Genomic DNA, 24,350 nt, shown 5'->3' on the forward strand with positions numbered 1-24,350 from the left:
TATTAAACCTTTCCGATCAGCGGCGATAAATGTGAATTTATGCGTCCGCATATAATTTGCATATATAAATTCGCGCATGTTATTCCACCAGTTTAAATCTACTTTGGTGTAAAGTATTATGCGTGCGCATATGAGTTCGCAGCGTCGACGGCGAAAGTGTAACCGAAACAAAAAGGTTTTAAGAGAAATTGCGTAGCGAACGTGCACACATACGTATACACGTATTTGTTACCGCGTGTCGCGCACGTGTAAGTGAATGTATCGACGTGCGTGTGAATGTGACGTAGAGCGCACGCTTACCCCGCGCAGGAAAGTACCCACGTGCGTGCGTGCGTGCGTGCGTGAACACACGCACGTGATTTCCCAATACAACCAGCATTCCCCGTGCGCGCAGTTTACGATATTTTCACGCTGTCGCACCACGCGCGCGTTAAGCACACTCGTCTTGAAGCACGTCAGGACGCGGTTATTCGTTTGAAATTGCCGGTCGCTAGTCGGACGCACAATTGAACCAGCGCACTCAAAAATAATGCAGACACATGCGTGGGTACGCATCACCGGGGATAGCGCGGAGCGTTTCTCAAACCCGCAGCAGAAGGAAACACGTTGAGCCGGTTCCGAGAGACCGAGAAAATCGAATTAAAGCGTCCTGCATTGTTCCGAAATGTCGTTGCACCGGTGTCCTTGATGTCGGAAAGTAAACTCGATATTACGCGCATAAATGCCCGTAGATGAACGAGAGACGTTAAATACCGAATAAGTTATGACCGTAATATGAAAATAATATATACGGCTTGTAAATACTTATAATAAAATGTTTTTATTTCTTTAATATTATTTGTAATGTTGCAAGAAAGATTTAATTCGATATCGCATTGGCAATGTTCGGTATTCTGTTCTATTTGAAGCTGAGACGAGATAATATTATGCTATGTAACACACACACACACACAGACGTAAATTAATCTTACTTCTTATGTTCGCAAAAGAAAATGAATAGCGCAAGAAGTAGAAAAGATTGATGTAAATGTTAATTCAGAGGTTGTTTGCCCCAATGACCGAGTTTTAGTCTTTTAATGAAAGGTATCCCAGCCTAAACTTGTTTAGATATGTAACGGACATGTTGCACAACGGTACAAATCCTTGTAGTTGAATTAAGTGTACGTCATTATGACAAATAGATTACACCTAGAAAGCAGACATGCAATATTACGGGCATCATGCTGACTCACGACGAAAAAAAATTATAAAAGCCTAATCGTAATAATACACTGCTGATTATTAAAGCTTATACTGTAAACTGATGCAATGAGTCATATATATTTAATCATATATTTTACCATAACGCAACATTAAAACTTCATAATTAAAAAGATTCTTATCAATGAGGCAAAATAAAAAGATATTTTAGAAGACGCATTCAAAGTTTTAAGAAGGTATACTATTATGCGACAAAACTTTATCGTTTATAAAAAGGAACATTGAAGTGCATATTACAATTGTTGCTGTCTTTTACTTCGCATGTCATAATTACAGATAACTTCAAGAATATATCAGCAAAAGGCTTTAATATATACATAAGCATTTCTTTGATCTCTTTAATAATTATATATGTAAATCATTATATATCTTATGATTTTATATATATACATACATAGAGAGAGAGAGAGAGAGAGAGAGAAAAAGAATATATTTATTCCGTAAAGTTCTTAGGCTCACACGTAATACTTTTTCCGTTGCTTTGAAACGACGTATTAAAGAGTTTAAGGTTTCAAGGATCGTTTAAGGGGATGGACGTTTGTACTACACGATTAAGGCTCGAGGGATCGGTGCTGCAACATTGAAAAGCCCTGTTTATAACGTGCACTAGAATTACTCCAAAGTTGAAATTTTTTCAGCATAAAGTGCCTCTCATCGAACTCTCTGCGCGCGACAAAAAGAAAGCGAAAGTGACGCGAGACGACGATTCGACATTTTTTGCCGCTTAGTATATGTGTATGTGTGTGTGTACGTGCAACGTCGTGGGTGTGCGTATACGTGTGTGTGCCCGGGTTTCGTTCCTCCCATCCGGTTAAAGCAGAACAAAATAAAAGGTGAAACAAAGCGGAGTACGTTTTTCCGAGGGAGTTTCATAATACCTTCTTGAATAGAGACACCGGGATAGCATTACACGCGCATTTATAATGTCGTATGTGTATCCACGTGCGCCCGCGCGCACGTTCGCGCAAACAATGAGTTTACCTTAAAGCTTGGGGAAAAATGCGGCGGCCGGTGACACGTGGTAAGCCCGGAAAATCGACTGCGACACGCACGGGCTGCTACTTCGTGGGTTTATGTTGAGGGAACTATTGTTAAGAGTTCCCCGAAGTAGGGGAAAAAAAAATACTTTCCTTGATATTGTTATCGAGGATTTCGCGAAAGAACGTGTATGAAATAAAAATAACAATTCCATAAATACATTGAAGTATGAAGATAAAATATCAAAAATTATGTTACAATAATTAATTAATGTTATATGATAACTCTCCTTTCATAAACTTCCAGATAAAAATTAAATAAACAAAGCTGATATTATTGCCATGTATAATAAAAAAGTTGTGTGCTGTATTATCACAAATTCGAGTCTCATTATAAAATAAAAATGTTATTAGCCAAATGTGTGTAGCTCTTATCATTGATATGTATAGCTTTCGTATATTATTACTTATATTTTCTTCTTACCAGACTACAATTTAGAGCAATTAGCTTTTTTATTCACTAAGATATTATTTTTCAATCACTTATTTCTGTCAAAGCATCATTTTTATAATGGATATACAATTCGAAATCAACTCAAAGACATTTTTAGAATAATGTTACAAATTTAAAATTACGATTTCTTCCTAACTAAACTTTCCAAAAAGATTAAAATATAGTAATATTTCTTAAAAATATATAAAAGCATTTCACAGATTTAAGTCTAAAAATGCAAATAAATGTTTTTCGGTTTAAATTCACTGAATTTCTATTTGAGACTTGTTTATGAAAAAATTAACATAAAACATTCAAAGACTATAAAAATAGAGATTTCCTTCGATCGTTTCACTAAAAAGAAGTCATGTAATTTATGAAGACTAATAAATTTAATCTTTTAGTAGATTTTATTTAAACACATTATTATAAAGTTAAGTGTTAATAAGCAAATAAAAAAATATTTATTAAAAAACACAACGTTCAAGATAAATTATAAGTTATAGTATACGTGAACCTAAACATTTTTTCGTAAACTTTTAATATATGGGCAGCTTTTGAAAGCATCCTGTGACTCCATGACTTTATTTTCAGCTTATTGATTGGGTTGGTATTCCCAGAGGTAATACCAATACCAATACTCAGGTCATCGAACTTTGAATATCGAACATTGATCTATTATATCTCTCCAGATTAGTTTTTATGATGAGAATGTGTAAAATAAAAAGTTTCTAAAGCCCTGGGGATACTTGGAAAATTACATCATTTGTATTCCTTGTTACAGGAAATTCGATTTTTGTAACATATTGTTTGCCGTAAAAAAACTGTAATATTATTCCTCGAGGCTCAAAAGAAACGCATCAAATACATCCAACAGATGTATTTGAAATATAGTTGATATAAATTTTGCCGCAACGGTGCATAATTATTTACGACTGTCATGAATCATACACATATGGTAATTGGTATGTAGGTATAACTTTTTTTATATTTTACATAATTTTCTTGAGGATTTTACAATTAAAAAAATTTTCAGATGAACTTAATTCAATATACGTACAACTTTCAATAAAAAAGATGACAAGATATTTTAGAAGAAAATTGCAAATAAAATTTAAGAAAGCTGAAAAAGTACAGCATACAATAAATTTTTATTTGTTTATCAGTTCTCTATTCCACTAATTATATAAAAATATATATATGTATGTGTAAACGCGTAAGTATAATAAAATATAAATATATTTCTTCCTTCGGTCTACAGGACGAACGCAAAGTCGCGACATGAGAAGAATGTGTTTTAGATAAAGATAGATTTCCTTTTTGATGATCATCCAAGAAGCAATAAGTTAGGCAACAAGTAATTTTACGCACTTTGATTTATGCACACGCGAAGAGTCAAATTACAAATTACTTAGCTAATTTCTGAACAGTCGCTTCGTAAGATATATAGATGTACGGCATCTCGCCTATACGCGCTATGTGCTCGTCATTCGCGCCAAGAAACCGCACCGTGGGATTTATCCATAACTCCTTGCTCTCTAAACGCCGTGAAAAAAAAAAAAATGCTACTACAACGCAGTACGAATTAATGAGCGTCGAGCGACGCTGGGAGCGTGAACGGACGACACAAATCGAAAGTCGTTCCACTCGAAGTTTGAATAGCGTGCCTGCTTTGTTTGCGAGTCGAAACGATGCAGGAACAAACGATTAATCTCCATTGAAAACAAAAGAGAAAGGAAGCGTTCAAATGCGTGCGAACTACGCGGGGCTCGACATCGGCCAGGCGCGATTGCTGGCTATTTATACAACGCGACTCTGTAAATCTCGCGCTTCAAATGGTTGGGCGCGGATTTTATCGGGGAACGTGATTTTATTTATAGAAAAGCAATGATAATGACAACTACGAAGACACGCGCAGCGTGGCATCATGTCAACATACGTAACAGATAGTTGTTGCCCATAAATAATTTTGATACTACGATGAAAGCAGCGACCGCATTTAATTACCCGCATAGCATAAATACTTACGCGTGATGCGTTCAAGATATAAACTTGGACGTTAATTATAGCTACGAATCTATACCAAGGTATTATTTGACAGTTTAACGGATTTTAAGTTTATAAAATATTAAAAAAGACAAGACGCGAAATGTAGGACACAAACCGTTTATCTTTGTTTTCAGAAATGCATCTTTCAACGAGTTTAACGAGGAGTAATCACATATATATCGAATATTTATGCTTAAGAAACGCATCTCACGCGGAGCAATAAATGAAACAATCGGGTATTCACGCTTTTATCATAACGCGGAGGCAAAAATAAGGATAAAAGTTAAATTAATTGAATGAAAGTGCACACCACGGTAAAGACGTATACAAAACATAAAACAGTCAACAGATAGATTTGAAATAAACTCAAAGAAGCAAATTGAAAAATGCCCATAAAGAATAGACATTCTGATGTAAAACGGCTGAGAAAAAATCGTAAATTTTGCTAATTATGATTAAGAAATTTGTTTGTCAAATAACGATATACGAAAGAGATTGAAAACATTTTGATCTGATAAAGTATATTTTCACGAAATATGAAGAAAAGATATGAGGAAGATGTAAAACATAAAAATCAACCAAATCTATCTTCATTGCCAATTCAAAGGAAATTAATTAAGAGTAATATTAACATCGGAACGATTATAGATCCGATTATAGATCTACGAACCTTTACGAATAGCATTTTACTCAGGTCCATTCAGGTCAATCGGCCTCTCAAAATAATCCTTTGAAAATTCGGCAGCTATCGGAACTCGCGACTATCAAACGTCAAACTTCAAATTCAAACTAATTAGCACAAAAATAGCTTTTGCCGCATGACGGAGCGTCAACAGCTGCACTAATCCCACGGATTCGCGCGCGTACCAAGCCGTACACGATCGAACGCGCCGAAATACGATTTTTCGCGGCCTTCGCGAGGCGAGGAGAGAAGTCGCGGCTTGTGCGGCCGCAGGTGCCCCATTCGTGCGAGTCTCGCACAGCTGATTCCCGCGTGCGGTCGGGTCGCCAGCTGAGAGCAAGGTTAAGTCAAGGTCAACCGCGGAAAACGAACCGTGGAACGCGCGAGGGAGAAGAGAACGCGCGTCTGAATCCCGCGCGCACGATTTCCCGGCGCGCGGCGCGAAGTATCCGCGCTCGCTAACGCGGGGACACGCTTTAATAACAACGCATTGTTAACAACAGCCCGACAATAGTTTCTTTTGATAATACGAACCGCGTGGCATGGCGTGGCGTGGCGTGGCGTGGCGTGGCGTGGCGTGGCGCGCCGCCGCCGGGCCTCTGTGTACGCGACTTCCATTATCGTGGCAGTTCAATGAAATCTTTAAACGACAATCTCTCTCTCTCTCTCTCTCTCTTTCTCTCTCTCTCTCTCTCTCTCTCTCTCTCTCTCTCTCTCTCTCTCTCTCTCTCTATTTCTCTCTCTTTATTCCGCCTGTATCAGTTGTTTGCCCGATGCTGTTTGCGCCGTTGTCGCTGCAATGGCTTTTGTCCGGCTGATGCGTGCATTTTTTTTTGCTCTTTACCGAATGACAATACCTCCCGTCGAATTTGCATAAACGTGTCTCTTGACGCGCGCGACATGGAAGTTGCCGTTAAACAGGACATATTGAGGTTTCACGCAGTATTAACCTTCCTCTACGTTTTTCCGCGAGCTTTTCAATAGAGATTATATTTATTAAACAGCAAAACTATATGTAGTGATATGCGTAAAGTGCTTGTAATATTATTCATTTGCGTCAAGTAAAATACAAAGATAAAGAATCAATCATAAAATCGCAGGTATCCATTATATTTAAAATTTCGTAACTATTAAAACGCTTTTATTGCTAATTATTAATAACAGATATATTATAAATATGTATTGATATTTCTCTTCTAACAAATAAAAAATTTGATCTTTTATTCCGTTATGTTCACTTGCAACTCGTAATAATTGCTGCATGCACAGAAGTATAAAATAAAACAGATATGAGTCGTCGACGTTTTTAAATTTTATTACTATCATTAGTAACAGTGAAGAAAGAGAGAGAAAGAGAGAGAGAGAGAGAGAGAGAGAGAGAGAGAGAGAGAGAGAGAAAAGAGTTAGAACATTATACGCAGTTAACAGCAACGTACACCTCTGTCCTCGGCAAACAATTCAAGATGGTAATTTAGCAAATTTGTTACACTAGTAAATGCACTTGCAGCTGACGCGATATTGCAGAAAGATGCAAAATGCCGACGTGTTGTAGCAATTGCGGCATTGAAGAAAGTTTTTGCGGTCGTTCAACGATTATAATGTGTTGTGAGCGTCAATGGTTTACTCGAATATCTTAATGTCATCTTTCATTCCTATTCGCGTTTAAATTTATCCTTATAACTTTATTACCTTCTTGCAATCTTAGCATTGTACATAGGTATTTTCCGTTTATGGTGCTTCTTGCTTAGAGGCATCATTGTAATATCCGGACACTATTACGTATAATTTTACAATACACATATTTTTATCGTACATTCAACATCGGCTGGAAATAATAATTGTTTCATTATAAACGATTATTATGATTTCCTTAAATAGCTTATCTTTGTTAAATATCACAACAAAATAACATTGAAGTATAATACTAAACGGTTTTCTGTTACATTTACATAATAATTTATTCAAACTTTTTAATCGAATTTATTTATGTCAGCAATTATGTAAGCTGGAGTCTTGCAAGAAAGAGATAATTAAAAAGTTTTAAGATTTGTATGTATGTTTGTACCACTATCACAATAATTCGTTAAAAAGGCTTATTAGTGAATGACGAAATATTAAAAGATAATTCATTTGATATTCATTATATAATTTAATTTCTTCAAATAGATTACAAAATTTTTAGTAAAAAGGAATTGAAAATTTAATTAAAAGAATAACTAAAAGAAAGTCTGTGCGAAGTTAAAGAATCCGAGAATAAAAATAACCTTTAATTCTACAATAGCGCACACAATTTTTGAAATTCCACTACAAAGTTACGGATCTAATGTTGCGGTAAAATAATTATTAGCTTTAATACATCGATTATACGCGAAGAGCAAAACACGAATTCCCTTTGATGAACGGTGCAATATAATTCCAACAGGAAACAAATTCCTACATTTCACGTATTGTGAGCTAATGCCTTGATACTTATCGAGGTAAGAAAGTAATGAAGTTTAACGGGATTCCGGCAAGATGAACGCGTACGAAACGCTGCGCGTGTATGATGGAGGCAATTTTATTTTGCATGCGAATAGGCCCAATCATTCTGCAATCCAGCTAATTCAAGAAATAATTGCGAGAAACGACGGCAATTCCTCAACTCCGTGACAGAGTTTCGAATGTACGGCGCAGTCTCGCGGTTTTCCCCGTTATTCGCTTCACCTTACTAGTTGACGCACAGCTTGGCTATAAATAACCATCTGTTTACTCGTTGCTGCTCGCAAACACTTTTTAATGCATCCTACTACCCGCGAAGGTCTGAAAGTACTGACTGAGTAACGTATGTATGAGATATCGCAATAATGCAAGGCTAAAAAAGCGGGAAAACCCGCTCTAGTTCATTCAAGTATTAGAGTACATTGAAAATATTATTTCTGCAATAATTATCCGAAACAAAAAAACTATTATATTTTTATTTTGTCACAATACCTACACGGTCTATTATGTTTAATTTGATTTTTGTTTGCCAGAAAACTCCACATTATTATTCCAAGACACATATTAACCTAAGGCAATACCAACTCCGCCGTAAAATTACATGACACGTGGTTATAAACAAAATAAGATTAACTTCTTATCTTCAGCTATAAAACGATCGTAACTTGGAGTTACTAATGGAAATCCACTTTATATAATCTTCCATTCTGTTCTGTTAATACACGGAGGATCGTATTCATGAACAATTTACATGCATTTGTTTATTTAAAAATTATTATCGATATCCACAGTTCATAATAGTACCTAACACTTAAAATATCTTTATGACAATTTTGATTTTACGCGCGTTATTACACGACACAAGAACAAGTTTTACACGGATTAATCTAACATGAAATTTCAATAATATCATTTCCAGTAATAGATTAAATATAAAAGAATTGTTTTCTTTTAATTTCCTAAATGTAAACAAACTCGTCTATTAGACAAATTACTTTAAACAAGTGTATCGATACGTTTTAGTGATTAAAATACAGTAATAGGAAAACAAAAATCCGTTTAACTTCGTTAGAGATAATTACACTAATTACACACAAGCATGACGACAATATAAATCGCAAAGATGGATACTTTTACCTTTTTTGCCCTAATATTTATTACTTAACGCTAATGTGTTAATCCGTTTGAATCATTCACAACGAACAATAACTGTCTTTCACAAAGATTGATCACGATTGAGAAGTAACAGTTTTAATTTGACGTTTGAATGTTTGACCCTGTGTATGGACGTTGGTACAATAAATAATTACGGACAATTTGCGGGCTTCGCGTTTCCAGACAAGACTGCAGGCACGAATTTCGCCGATTAATCGTCTGGCACGAATCGTTAAACTGTTCAGATTCGATCAACGAGATCAAATCGACGACCGATCCAATTAAACGTTTTCTCCCATTGCGCTTGAATCGAACTCTCGCTGGAGATCGATCCGACTGACGCGGCGGGATCGATAGTTAAAACGTTATTAAACAGCCCGGCAATAGTTTATTAAACATCAATATAACATGAGGAGAGGCAGGTGCGCGTGGGTTTTCGAATCGTTTATTGCCACAATAAGCATCGCACATACCTACGTAAATTTTCCACTATTTAAATCTTTTGTATAATGGCATTTGCATAATATTCTAATTCTTTCAATTTTTGCTTAATGTTTCCTTGAATTATATATTTGTCTTAATTTATCTTACTCATTATATTCGCATTAAAATAAATTAAAACTGTTGTAATTTATTCATATAGTTTTCACCATTACTTAGTCTATTATTACTGATAGAGTTGAAAGATTATGGTTTTAGCCTAAAGAAAGGGTACCGAGGGAAAACTATTCATTCATTATAAGATGCCTATTTGCAATCATTCTGTTCTTCAAATTATCTACTCTTGACTACGTAAAACTATAATTATTGTACATTATTCAATTATATAATCGTTTTTTGTTATCATAACTAAGATTGGGTTCTCAATTTACCTTATGCAATAATTTCTATACAAGAATTTCTTTGCTCAATGCATAGATTTCACAATCGCATTCAACCTTTGACCCATATGTTTACTTATATGTATACTTTCTTATGAAAGGCAAAGAAAGAGTGATTGATGATTTTTAAAAAAGATTTCAACATTCATTTCAAACCGATCAATTAAACGTTCCTTCTAATACACTCGAATCAAACAGTCGACAACGTCCATCGAACTCCAATTGATTAAACTGTCATACGTCGTGCACGTGCGTGCTCACATGTTCCACGTGTTGCTGCATTCTAGATTCCATAAATGGCGCGAGAACACGAAATGGAATATGCCCATTCTAACATATACCGTTAAAAGTATCATAGTAAATAACGTAATAATTTAATCGACCCAATTGTTTTAATTTAAAAACTCTAATGATGATTATTTGTTATTTCAAAATAATTTTTTGGTCAAATCTCCCTGTAATCATACTAGTAGTACATAAAATGCGTCAATTTACCTGTATAAGCTTCAGTGAAAAAAATGTTTTGTATTAGCAAACATATAATTTGGTCGATAAGTAATAAAATTATATTATTGTGTTAATTAAAAGGTTTGCTTGTCTAATCAAAATATTTGTTAAGATGACAAAATTTTGCTTTTTAATTAACATAATAATATTATTTCATTATTCACATATAAACCAAATTACGCTTGGTAATATAATACATTTCTCTCGGTATTTAGATATTTTATATCCCAGTTCTAAGAGTAATAAATTTTGGGAAATTCCGAAACAAAATTTTCAATTATAATACCTCTAGTAAGTAAATAAATAATTACAAGACTCAGTACAAACGATCTGACGCGCTTTTCCGAGGATTATTTAGGAAAAAAATTGAGAGAATTAAAATTATATTAATCCGTTTCTCAAAAATAGAGGCGAATTAGAATATTTCTGTCCAATTTCTATCACAAGATTTTGCAACTATACCTAGGAAACAAATAGCATTCTGCATTAGTCAGATGGTATTATCCGAGAATAATATTTCTATTCCATTCAACACTTCTTCCCGCGCTCCAATTTAGACGCGCTATGCAACGCGACGCGATACCGGAGGTAGGTTCGCGCGAACGGACGGTTCGAATTTGCAGACGGACTAGCGATGGTCAAAGGCTGCTGCCTCTGGACCGATAATTAATTGGCCGCTCTTAAATTTGGAATACCCGGAAAGGTGTTTGCAGGATCGACGATTTATGAGCGCAATGCAGTCATGATAATGAGCGGGTAATGGACGTGGCGAGCAGTTTTCTTAAAAGGCGCTCGCGCGAGCGGGCAATTAGAGAACGTGTGCGTATATAGCGTCTCATAAATCTTAATAAAAGCCGCGAGTAACGATTGCTCACTCACACGGCCTGCCGCAAGAAGATAATGATTCACGCGAGTGGCCGCCAATATGCGCGCGGATAATTCCTCCGTTAGGTTACTCGCCACGTTAACAGCGATTTCCATTTTCTCGGCACGTCGTCGTTCGGGGACAATCGCGCTGCCGGGGAAACATTATCACTTCTGATTTCCTCGTGTCATGATATAATCGAGTTCTCGGTTAACAAAATTGCGGATGCCGCATTACAGTGCGCGCGCGCGCGTTCCACGTATCGCGGCAAATTTCGGAGCGATTACATTCCATCGTGATGTACTTGATGCAAAAGCGCAAAAGGTCCGCATAATCGTGGCCTCCGTACGTTTTATTGACATTTAGACCGGAAGCAAATAGCACGTTTTTGCTACTTGTGCCGGAGTTACACTGTGAACTCCTTTCACTGTGAACAGCTAGATAACTTATCAATTATCTTGTTCCATAAGGAGACATTAAACTACATTCAGTATATGAGAGACATAATCACAGCACTAAATAATTTTTAAAAAATCACATAGTAATAAATAATATTTTGACATTTCTTTAAATACAATTAATCGAAAATTCTATTTTAAGAATTATTGTGCCGTCTTAAATATTTGCTGAGTGGCAGTCACGATTTAAATAACACGGTTATAACATTTTTTGTCAAAGCAGCCTCGCGGCAACATGAGCGTCGACAAAATCAATCCATCAAAACATGCATGTTGATCGTAACCTTTTGACATCGGCTACATTAGCAAGCTATTCGGCAACATGTACGCAATAAGAGTAATCGCTTTCAGCATCAACAATGGCTAGTATCCGGTCGGTCGATACCGATTCTCTCAATTCAAAATTCAACGAGAGACTCAAATTGACAATTTATTCCTATAACAGTATTATGTAATATTTGCGTATTTTTTCCTATTTTGGCAGTTTACGTTAACTACGAGCACGTAATTATATTATAATGGTGATGATATTAGAGCTGAAATAAATATACAATGTACTTTGTGTGAACGTCAACGTTCTAGAATCCTAGATCTTTCGAATAGTGAAACGAATCGTATCGAAATGATAATAGGTAAAATACACTGACTGATTTACCTGAAACGTGCACAAAACGTGTGATTGTTTTCCCCGGAAAGCGTGCATTTCTCGGAGAGCCCTCGCGGAAATGCGTATTTTCCTTGTTCACTGCAATCGCGCTTCCCGCGCTCGAACGGCGGGCAACGCAACAACGTGTCACTAACGCACTGAATAATTACAAATTCATTTATTGCTCATTAGCAAATCCTTCTCTCTTCAACGTCACGTTATTGCACTTCGTTAGTATGCATGCAAGTATTGTTATTCAACAACTTACTATCACACCAATATTGCGGTCCAAAGACTAATGTCGACTATTTTTAATTTCTGCACCAGAAAAATTCCATTGGACAATCCAAAGATTTTTCTCGAAGATCTGTAAATTGCACATTACAAATTCTCACATCAGTTTACAGTCTGTTCTAACAATTATTTTACATTAGAACTATTTCTTGTTATTCCAAATCAGCGTAAAAAAATGATAAGGACTAAAGAGATTGCTGCTAAGTACATATTGCAACACGAGAGAAATGCTAGTTAAAGTAGGAACCAAAAGTATCGAGGAGGAAGCTTTGTAAATCACTAAAGACGTCTGCCTTAAGCTGGCCTGCAATCACTGATGTAAAGGATCACTCATAATTTACTTTTGACTGGGAAACTTGATTGAAATTGGTCACACTTTCAGACGACATCCAATTGACTGCGTTCTCCTTATATCCTGGATTATGCACTGTCACAAAATCATTATTACACTGACACTCATACAATCACAGAATGATTGATTAGGCAAACGAGTCGTTAAATTCATGCGCGCGAATCTAATTGACGATACGATGAATTAACCGCGTTTCGAAACACACGTTGACGCCTTTATCGCGGTACAGCAAAAATTCACATGTACAGAGGTGTGTGTTTTATCAACAAACGCACCGTTCTTCTTTCTCCTTCTTCCTCTTTTTCCCCTCTCTCATCTTTTCGCTTTCTCTCTCTCTCTCTCTCTCTCTCTTTCTCTCGACACTGGCGAAACCGGCCGGAAGAAATCCGTCGAGCGCCGAACGTTCCTGATACGTGGACACGCCGCTCTCTCTCTCTCTCGTTTCCGAATTTCGGCGGGTTTTCGATTTGCCGCCGCCACCACAGGGGCCGCAGCCGCTCGAAGGACCCGGCGCAGGTACAATCGTCCGTCCGGCGGCTCGCCGCTTGAACCACGCTGCGCGCGCGATTTAATAAGTCGAACACGCGTAGACGCGATGCGTTACTCCGCGGAGTGCGGGCGCGCACGGAAAACGGAGCGCGCAGCGACGCGACCGACCGAACGAACGTACACGAGTCTGCTTGCCTGTCTGCCTGGCTGCCTGACTCCTGCCTCCTGCCTGCTTGCCTGCTTGCCTGCCTGCCTGCCTGCCTGCCTCGTTCGGCGGCGAACAGCCCGCGGCCCCCACGTTGTTTGTCTCGCGAGTGGCCTGTTTACATGTTGACTCTCTGTTTACGCGTTTTCCGCCCCCTCCCGAGCCGCACTAGTCCGCGACTCCCACCCCTCTCGCGGCCTGGCACCGCGCAGTTCCCTCTCCCCTGTGCTCTATCACTCTCCTTCTTCGTCAGTGTCATTGACGGTCTTTGTCCCTCTCTCTTTCTCTTTGTCTGTCCCTCTCTCTCTTTTTGTCGCGACACGAGTATTCGCGATGCCGAATAAAGCCCGTTTTACACTAATAAAATTATCGTAGTATATCCGAAAAATGAATGTATCTCAACGAGTAGTTCTGCGATCTTCATTTGAATCACTAATTTGATAATCCACTGAAGTGTCTCCTGAGGAAAAGTACTGTGAACTACGTAGAAGAACATTACGACATGATGTCTACTACTGATATGATGTCTACTACTTTTTATCGCAGCATTTCGAGGCTTAAATTTCACGCAGCGATAGTATTTGATTCAGACCAATTAAAGGAATGACTAATGAAATTCACGTTCCGTTTGTCATTATATTTCCTTTTTTACCATGAAAGTGACATTGTCTACAATTTCATGTTCCCAAGTCATCACTTTTCTTATCTCGTGACACACAATGTTATAAAGAGTATTTTAATTCCTGTACCTTAAAATATAACATGATTATCTAAGACTTATTTTTGAAATTTCAAGTTGATAATATAATATAAAAATTGATTTATCAATTCTAATGGTTTTCGATGTTTTTGTTGTTTATTTCGCGAATATCAAAGTATACAGAATGTCGCAGCTAGTAGATATGACCTACATAGGCAAAACTAAAACGTAGTTAACTTATCAAATAAAACAACTGCATTCATATATTTTCTATTCCAAACTTGATTGTGATTTTAGTAACTCGGAGAGATGTTCTTTGCTATCTATTTTAAATTATTGACATGCAAAATACAATAAAAAAAAATTGTCAAATAAAAACGACTATGAATATAACGATACGTGTTTCCCGTAACAATCCAGAAAGCTAATTATTAAAATTATTATCTGATGAAGAGCTGAAGTTACATGCTTTTTCAAGCGTTTATTTAAGTTTGTGTATAAAAAAATATTCATTTATATTTGCGATTTTAACTAAATCAAGCTCATGTCTCGTAACGCATCTAAGATAATTACGTTAGTAAGGTAATATCTCAATTGAAATAAAATATAAATACAACTTCTGTATACGTATGTGTATGTGTGCGTGTGTGTGTGTGTGTATAAACGATATCAAGATACAATACTTGCAAACTTTATAATTACTGAACAGTTAGATAAAGTCACAGAGCAGTCCTTTACAATAATTATGGTAATTAACAAGTAGTTACGTACATCGACCTCGCAGTAGTTACAGACCTTGCGGAACAGACGAGTTCTAGATGATCTCTTTTTGAGACATACACATACAGGTTAACAAAAAAAGATTATTATACTGTTGCTTATATAAAATAGAGCATATATAAATTTAAATGTGTTTGAGGAATTGAAAACAATCATAATATTTCATGCTTATTACAGAGAAGAAAACATTAAAATATTTCAAAATGTTTCAAATGTAACATAACTTTAATATAATATAATTAATAAAAGAATTAGAATAATAAACATTATTTAGTAGCTTGAAAGTATATTCATTTAAAAAAATAAATCACTTTCAAATAAAAAGGATGTTATTATTCTAATCCTAAGCTCAAACAGATCAGAATTCTAAGCCTGTTCGTCATTAATTAAACTGATCAAATTTCTTTAGTTCAAGGTACTTATGTATTTCAGTTAAATATATAAAAAAATATTTAAACTGGAAAAATTTCTTTAGTTTAAATTCAGTTTAATCAAGTTTGAAAAATATAGTCAAATCAATAACTTTTCACAGTATATTGTGGTTAAATTTAGCACAAGATTACGTCACAAACACAATTTAATGCTAACTCATTCAGCTCTGTCCGATTATATACTATTTTAATATTCTTCTGTAAAGTAGTTATAAATACCTAATAACAATCCAATGATTATTATCAACAAACGACGTAGTTCAATAATTAATCTTAATTATTTATTTGTTACATACACACACACACACACACACACACACAAATTTTAATCTGCACTCTGTCTGACTAATAAACTATGCATTTTAGTCTTAGGAAATGCTCACATTTGCTTGGCAATGCAAAGTTTGCGTGACGAAAATTTCCTTCAAACTTATTGAGCGCTCGCGGCTTGAAGGCTGAAGCCGTTTGAAGCGGCGCGTGCCGATGCGTGCGCCTATATTATCACGTTGACAACGTATGAAACACGTTATTTACATCTGCGAACCTAATGTGAGAGATATCTGTGATATTAATAGATCGTCGTATTAGAGAGGCGTCGCGCTCGCCGGCATTTATTGAGGTCGCAACATTGGTAGAAATTATGCGACGTGCACTCATTAAACAGCGCGACGAAAGAATCGTTTAGCATGCGCAAATTGTGCAAATGTTTATGTCCTAATTGTTTACAGCTATGCCGTTTACGTAATACTTTTGCGTAATTCTTATTGACACGATAAGATTAAGGATTGCTGTTACATGTGATAAGTTCCCGGTATCATCGAAAATATCTCGGCGTTTCCAATCAAGAAAAGTAAGTAAAGACAATCAGAAAATCTCGATATCAAATGAATTTTGTTTGTTAAAAACTAAGGCTATACTTGCTACAAGTTAAATCATTCCTGCTCGTTTTAAAAAGATATCGCGCAGTTGATTATATTTCTCGATATTGTGAAGTTTTTGTCCTGCGTTAATTTTGACAAATGCAACACGAGTCTCCATCGACCAGTTGTCTCACAAATTGCATCCCAGTTTTTATATCAATAAATAGACCTTTCTTTTATAACCATATCCGGAAAAAGCGAAAATCTCAAAAAAAGAAACAGAGAGAGAGAGAGAGAGAGAGAGAGAGAGAGAGAGAGAGAGAGAGAGAGAGAGAGAACGATAGTCGACTGATTAAGATCCTCATGATAATTGTATTTAGAAATACATCGGATCACTCATCTTTTATTATCGAAGCAAAATGAGCGACACAATATAAATATACGGTCTAATAAAACTAATAACCAACAGATCCCGAGGTCGTTAAAATGATCGTCATTAAATGGAGCGTAACTTGTCTACTTCAAATGATTGTTTCAATTTCTGCGATTTGCACTCTGTTTACAACACAATACAACATTAATTTCTTTTCCAGAATTATAATTATTTATTTTATTTCACAAATGTATTATTTATTTCTTTATTTTATTAATAATTACTGTTGCGTCTAGAACAAGAATATTATTTTGCACATTTTATTCTTCATAATGTTCATCGTTTATTTTCATGTCGCAATTATGTGTCTAGAAATGATAGATATAATGTATAATATTACGTTAAATGAATTAATAATAAATTAATCAATATTAATCTTGTGCGAGAAAAAGTAAAGTGTGAGTCACTTTTCGGATACTTTTACATAACCATGTAATATAATTCATAGAAATGTCATATTCGTAAAGAGATAAACTAACTTGCCGTCAATAAAACTCGTATGCAGTTGCGTGCTTTTTACAACGTTCTCATTTAAGTTCTGACTGTTCGATCGCAAATGAAAAACGATCGATCAACTATGCTGATGAGACGTAGAGTTCGTTGTAAACCAGACTTTAACCTCCTCCCACGAATCGTCATGGTCCGCTGCCTTCATCGGTCTCACTCGCTCACATTTTCTGCGTTCGCCGAGTGTGACAGTGCCGTATGAATGCCCTGCCCTTCCCTCTTCGCACCTCGCGCCACGACTTCTTAGTGTCAGCGTAGACTTGCCCGGATGACGCCTTCACGACGGTTTTCGTCCTCGATTCTCGCAACTCTTTAAACGATAGTAAAGATCTAATCTGTCATTATTATTTACGATTCATCCGTTTCAATGTGACGCGATTTTTTCTTTATCGAAACTGATACGGTGTAACCCGACAAGGTACTCCTCTGTGTATTTTTTTTAATTAGTGAGATAATGCAATAAATTACATTATCAAAACTCAATAACGATCCATAGTTAAACTAAAGTGCATCGACTTTTCTTATCCGTTTTATATATAGATATCTTTTGTATATTCATGATAAATGTTAATTAGTTGTTAAAGTAACTAACAGCTACTGAACACAAATCTAGACGTGATTGAATGCAAACTGTACACAACGTTACCGCGTGTTTCACCGCGTGTACTGCTGAATGCATGTTAGACACTTTCTAACATCATTTAGCATTCCTTTTACTTGAAGCAGTAATCGAACAGAGTTGCATCATTCGGGCGTGGTGTCACAACCTGTCACTCACTGTGTTATCATAACGCCAAAATGATAATTTTCTCCCCATGAAATATCACGACAATTTGAATATCATCGTATAAAGCGCCTTCATCTTGATCTCCGAACGGCGGCGTCGTCGGAGTTGCATGGCTGTTCGAACACGTGGATCGTGATAAACCTACACACGAACTGTACACATTTGCCTTACCCTCGCCGTCACTTTTTGCCCCGCCATCCATTGGCGGGATGTTTCATCCACAGCGAGGAGAGAAGTCGCTTGATGCCTCTGCCTACATAGTTTATTTACTTGATCTCGTGTTAACGCACATTTTCCTCGACGCTTCGCGGAAACGACGTCGCGATGCTTCCCCACGAGCTGTGTGACGACAGTGTACAAAGATTTGCATCGTCCATAAAAGTGTTCTGCCTAAATCTTTTTTTCGGGGAAGCGCACGTTTCTTTTTTTTTTTTTTTAATCAATGCGTATGTGCGGGACAGGTTCTGCAGATCAAAATTTTATTTTCCTCTATTCAATGCTACGTTTAGGCCGCACACACCCGCATATAAGTTTATTACGGTAATAATGTATGAATACATTCGTATGCAAATCATACTGATGCAATACTCGACGTTTAAAGCAACGTAAAGGAGCGCTTATCGACGACGTTACTTGTGATTAATGTTACATAGATGAATATTCCCACAGCTACATCACAGCAACTTATGTTGATTATCCTTATATAGCAAATCGCTACTGAAAGCATAAGAGTAAAGTGAAAGATAAATTATGAGAGCACAAAGCTAATTAATGTTAAGCCATTAGTGTTTAAACCGTGTGTCAATGTTCAGGGTTTTAAAATTTGCGCCAAGTTAAAAGTGTGACTTAAGCTTTGGCATACTTGGGAACCCGGCAACCGATTATAAAAATGATAACAGTTCTGATAAGCGCAAATAAACGCCAATTAAATATAAAGTATATAATAAATCAGAGTTGTTTACTCAAAAAATTCACTAATAATTAAGCAATTGCCTTGATATTTTAATATCAACAAAAAAAGTCGCAAGAGAGATTATGAAAGAGAATCTTAGAAACCAAAAAAAGAAATTATCCCCCCCGATTCCTTTGACTTCATGCGGCAGTGCCTCTCGCAAGGTTATCGTAGAAGACATACGTTAATAGCTAATGACCGATATCCACGCGGTAATGATTATCTCTCACGTATCGGTGCGCGGGATTACGTGTGCCCAAATTGACCCGATTACATGGTTACCTCATCGTGACGATATATTTTATCTTGCCGGCACGAGGCCCCATACGTCGGTCGCCGAGCCGCCGTAACGAAACTACAACGGCGCCGATCGATTCGGCCATTTATCAATTAATCTTATCGACGCGGCCGTGCCGGTGTGCTCGTAACGAATTCCCGCTTTAATCACGTACAGCGGGCTATACTTTTCGTAACGGCGGGCCTCCTGCTCAACGTCTGCTCCGCTAATAGCGAGTTAATTGCATCAGGTATGGGGAAGGAGGGGGAAATCCCCTTTTCCGTCACTTCTCGCTCGCCGCCACCGCCGCCAAGGAAAGTACGGGTCGTTATCCTTGGAAAAGAATTACGTGATGATACACGTGGGAACTCACTGTCGCTTACCACGTGTTAATTTCGTTTCTAAACCATTATCCATTGTAATGTATTACGTATCGTGAGAGAGAGAGATACTCAAAGAGAAAGAGAGAGAGAGAATTACAATACTTCCCCTCCCTCTCTCTCTGCCTCCTAAAAATAGCGATTTCTCTGGAAAAGCATATGTTTTGATGTTATCACTTTCTCATGGTGTTCATACTCGTTCCTTATATTAGTATAATTAATTTATTGACGCTGAGTAAGTAATTAATGTAAATAATAATTGCGTATTGCTCTAAATTTTTTCGCAAGTATTTGTTGAATTGTTATCTAAATCAAATATATATACATATACAGATTTCGTAAGTGTATAATATAATAATTACCAATAGCGTGTCTTTTTCACTCAGCATTGCGTATTTTTCTTATATAACAGTATATTACTTTTAAACTGTTACTTATTAAGGTAAAATGAGACGCGATAAGACGTAACTAGGTGGCAAATATTGAGTCGTATAATTTTATTATTTAAATAAAACGCGCGAAACAATTTTACGCATTAGCAAACATAGTGTAACTGGATTTTCATTACATTACTTATGTAATATTAGAAATTATTATTAGAGAATGCGATTTAAATTCTTACTTAATAAATAATACATCAAATTAGTTAATGTCACAAAACGTATGAAAACCGTCAACGTTCGTCAAAAAAATTTTTAATCCCGCTGCGCTCCCTCCGCCACGACAGAGTTTAACTGGTCGGAAGTCTTTCGACCAGGCAGGTACGCGATGTCCGGTATGCGAGGGAGGGGAGGGGGGGTATGTTTTCGGAGTCTCGACGAGTTTTCGAGGTCCGGATTACCTTATCTACGGAGTCTCACTCGCTCGCGCCAATTCCGAAACGAAATCCATGGCGATTCATATACCGAGGCGTTTACGCGGCGATTTAACTCGGAGAGGACGGTCCTCCTTCCGCGGACCGCAGCTAAGTCCGAAGGGCGGATATTATGCGATATACGGACTATCGGAGAGCGCATCCGCCACCCTTCTCATATTCTCATGAGAGTGATTCGACAGTGGCTATATCGATCTGTCACGCGTTGTAATCCACGGCGTTTACGGGATTCGCAGCTTATTATCAATTTTTTATTGACAGTACAAGGAATATTTTCCTTACAAAAGGCATGTTATACAAAAACACAAGCTCTTAAACATATAAACACAATTTTTTTATCTATGTTATTTACAATAAACACATTTGCTAATTATTTTTACCGTTTTCACTGATTCTTTAACAAATAAATCGTTTTTATGTAAACTTATATTGCATAAACTGCTCAAAAATCAACATTTAAAATGTAGCGCTATATTAAAAATAAATATTTTCAACACAGAATATCGGTTTATTGCATAAGAAAACATGTTTGACATTATGCTCAATAAAAATTCATCACACTTTATCATGTCGTACAAGCATTTCAGTATTTAAATTGCTTTTACGAGTTGAGCTATCGAGATGCTCAAAATCATCTTTACACGATTCTATCACGATTGTACGAAGAAAAACTTTAAAACACCGACGAGAAATCGTTGGACGAACGGAAGGAAAAAGTCAGAACAAGAGAGAAAGAGTTATTATGCGGAGGAGGTTCAGCGGGGCCCACGCGGTCCGATTGATTGATCGACGCACTCCCGCGCAAAGTCAGATACCGAAAGCCCGAACTTTTCCCATTATCGTCAATATGCAGCCTAGACATTGGTTTAACGTTCCGAGCACCGGGGCATCGGTGCCGCAGTAAAAGGGAACCGGTTAAATCGCGTCGACGACCTTTATTGCCGTCTTAAAGCAGTTAAGTTAATCCGCACCGTAGCGAGAACTACAGAGAGAAGCGGGGGTGCTGCGCCCGTGCGAATCGAATCGCCTTTTGGTGTATCTCGCCTCCGAGACAAAAACATTAACATAAATCACGGGACGGAGGAGCGAGAAACGGTAGAAGGAGAAATGAGAAAGAAAGAGAAAGAGAGAGAGAGAGAGAGAAAGAAAGGGAACGAAAGAGAGACCGACAATCCGGATCGGGCGTTTATTCGATTCACTTTGTGCATCCCCTCGCGGCACCCCTTTAACGGCACCGATGAATTTCGTTCGTTGCCTTGGCAATTAGTGCCGCGAAAACTTACGGGTGATTCGTTTTCGGAAGAAGGACAGGAAAGTGTGAGACTCTACACACATGAGTGCTGACCTCATTGAGAGTAAAAAGATAAGAAGCTTTTCTTGGATTTTGCAACGAATTTTTAAAACACTAAAACGTACATCATTGATTTCCAATTCATAGCACATTCTAAACAGATTTTGCAAAATTTAAGAAAAAAGATTTTTGTTAATACATATATTACGTTATAAATTTTAATGACATAGGTATTATCGCTAAAATCAGTATCACTAAAAAGTGATTTAATTTGATTAATTTAACGATAATACTAACGAGCATTTATTGGCCAGTCTCCCTCTAAAGACTGTAAAGAATTTGTAAAAAAAAAAAAAAAAAAAAAAACAATCTTATTTAAAAAATAAAATTATTTTTTAAAAATTAAAAAAAAATTTTTGTGTACAATAGAAATAATCTAGAAATACAAATCTGTCAGAAATTTTTAAATTCTTTTTAATTCTTTAAAAAGAATTTACAATTCTTTCTCATCTTTCAAAATAGCACTGCACAGAGTAAGTAATTTTCTAAGTATACAAGACACATAAAAAGCGAAAAAAACATGTATTCCCGCAAGAAGATATAGATACAAGAAAAGATGGAAAGTTTTCAGTTGCGTGAGAGAATGCGTGAACACGCGTGAGTATGTGCAAAGGGGTGGAAAAGAAAAAAGGTGCCACTTAGCCCCACCCTCGCGGCCGTTTCCGATAAACGCACCTCGCGTTGCACGAGTGCCAACCCTCGACCTCAACTCTTTTGCTTTTAGCGGGAATTCGATGAATTGCCAGCCGCTACGGGCAATAAATAATGCATTTTGTGTTTGCCCCCGGTAAAAGGGTCCACCCTCAGTGGACCCCTCCCCAAAGTCCGCGCGCAGCGCGAACCTAAATTTTAGATCGACTTCAGTTGAAGGCGGCCGAGAGTGTTCCGAAGGTAAACGATCGGGAATTGATGCGATTCGAGGGACCCGTATTTGCTACAGAATGACTCATTTGTTGCTTTCTTTATGATATCAATACCATAAACTTCTAGATCCTGTGTAGATTCGCAATTGGTTCGTTCTTACGTGATAAAGTATTATTCCGTCGACATGTACTGCTATATTAAATGCATTTTATTAAATGTTCATTTTAAAACATAAAAAGATTCTCAGGTAAAGAAATTTAATAAATTCCTTAATAAATTTTCGCAGATATATTATGTGATAACTTATTCGAATTATGAATCGTCGCTGATATTGTATAGCGTAATTCGATACGCGCTATGATAAACATTCTCATGAGATGCTAATGCCTCATACATCATACGATATTAATAAGCTTGCTTTCATCGTTTACGATGTTGATATTTCAACACGTAAAGCGACGTAAGACATTTGCGGAAAATACCACTGGAAATGAACTCTCGGGGATCGATGCTCTGCGGCTAACGAACGATATTGCTGAAGGTAACGAAACAATATAACAAAGAATAAAGGAAAACCTTCAAACTCAGATCGCTTCGAGATAAATTTCTGGACAATGCCGACGTTACGTAGGCTGGTGGACTTGTTACGGGTAACGGAAAACGGACAGCGAAATAGCGCGCGCGGGAAGGAAACGAAGTATAATGGTACCGCACAACATTATAAGGTATGCATTGTCTGTAATTTAGCGGGGCAGATCTGTGTTGCCAATTACGGACAACTATTATATAGACGGTCGCTCGTACACGGAGAACCAGCGTACCATAAGGCGATCAGACTTATTGGCTCTGAATTCGTTCGGCCACAAGAACGAATAATCGTTATTCTCTTGTTGGCCTTCTCAAATAAATTCAAAGCAGACTCGTAACAACAGTGCACTTGGTATGCTGTGATCGTTATCCAAAATGTTCACATTGTTGTAATAATAATAAAATATATATAGAGTATATTATAAATTATAATATATCTACATCAGTTACAACTTTTATATTTGGCAATTTTTAATTTATACAATTACTCTATCTCTGCCATCAGGCATTATTAATTTAATATTGACATTATAAATTTAGATACAAATATATAACGTGTCCATGAATAAAGATGATGAAGGTAAGAGATTGTAAATTTGCGATGGATTTTTAATTTATTCTCAATCCTTATCTATCTCTCAACGCCGAGGCAAAATAACGGTGGGAGAACAGAATTGGCAACTTATCACGGCAATAATTAATGCGCGAGATTGAACTTTCGAAACTTCTTTTACTTAATACAAACACAAAATTGCTGATTTAATAGATTATTAAT

General features: G+C 36.8%; 1 protein-coding gene across 18 annotated transcripts in view; it reads right to left on the reverse strand.

Annotated features, from left to right (window-relative positions):
* Positions 1–24,350, reverse strand: part of LOC105836453 (forkhead box protein P1) — a 290,325-nt gene that overhangs the window by 233,453 nt on the left and 32,522 nt on the right. For 5 of the 18 annotated variants that reach the window (XM_028188983.2, XM_028188979.2, XM_036285762.1 and 2 more), the window contains exon 1: positions 12,461–15,499. The exons of 2 other annotated variants lie outside the window; for them this stretch is intronic. In XM_028188983.2, coding sequence (XP_028044784.2) covers positions 12,461–12,508 — 48 coding nt within the window. In that variant the 5' untranslated portion in view covers positions 12,509–15,499. Of the gene's footprint in view, positions 1–12,460; positions 15,503–24,350 lie in introns of those variants that run through there. 11 more of the 18 variants (XM_036285765.1, XM_028188980.2, XM_028188977.2 and 8 more) reach the window with 4 other exon arrangements.

The sequence above is a fragment of the Monomorium pharaonis genome, chromosome 4 (assembly GCF_013373865.1).
Source record: "Monomorium pharaonis isolate MP-MQ-018 chromosome 4, ASM1337386v2, whole genome shotgun sequence".
Taxonomy (NCBI): Eukaryota; Metazoa; Arthropoda; class Insecta; order Hymenoptera; family Formicidae; genus Monomorium; species Monomorium pharaonis.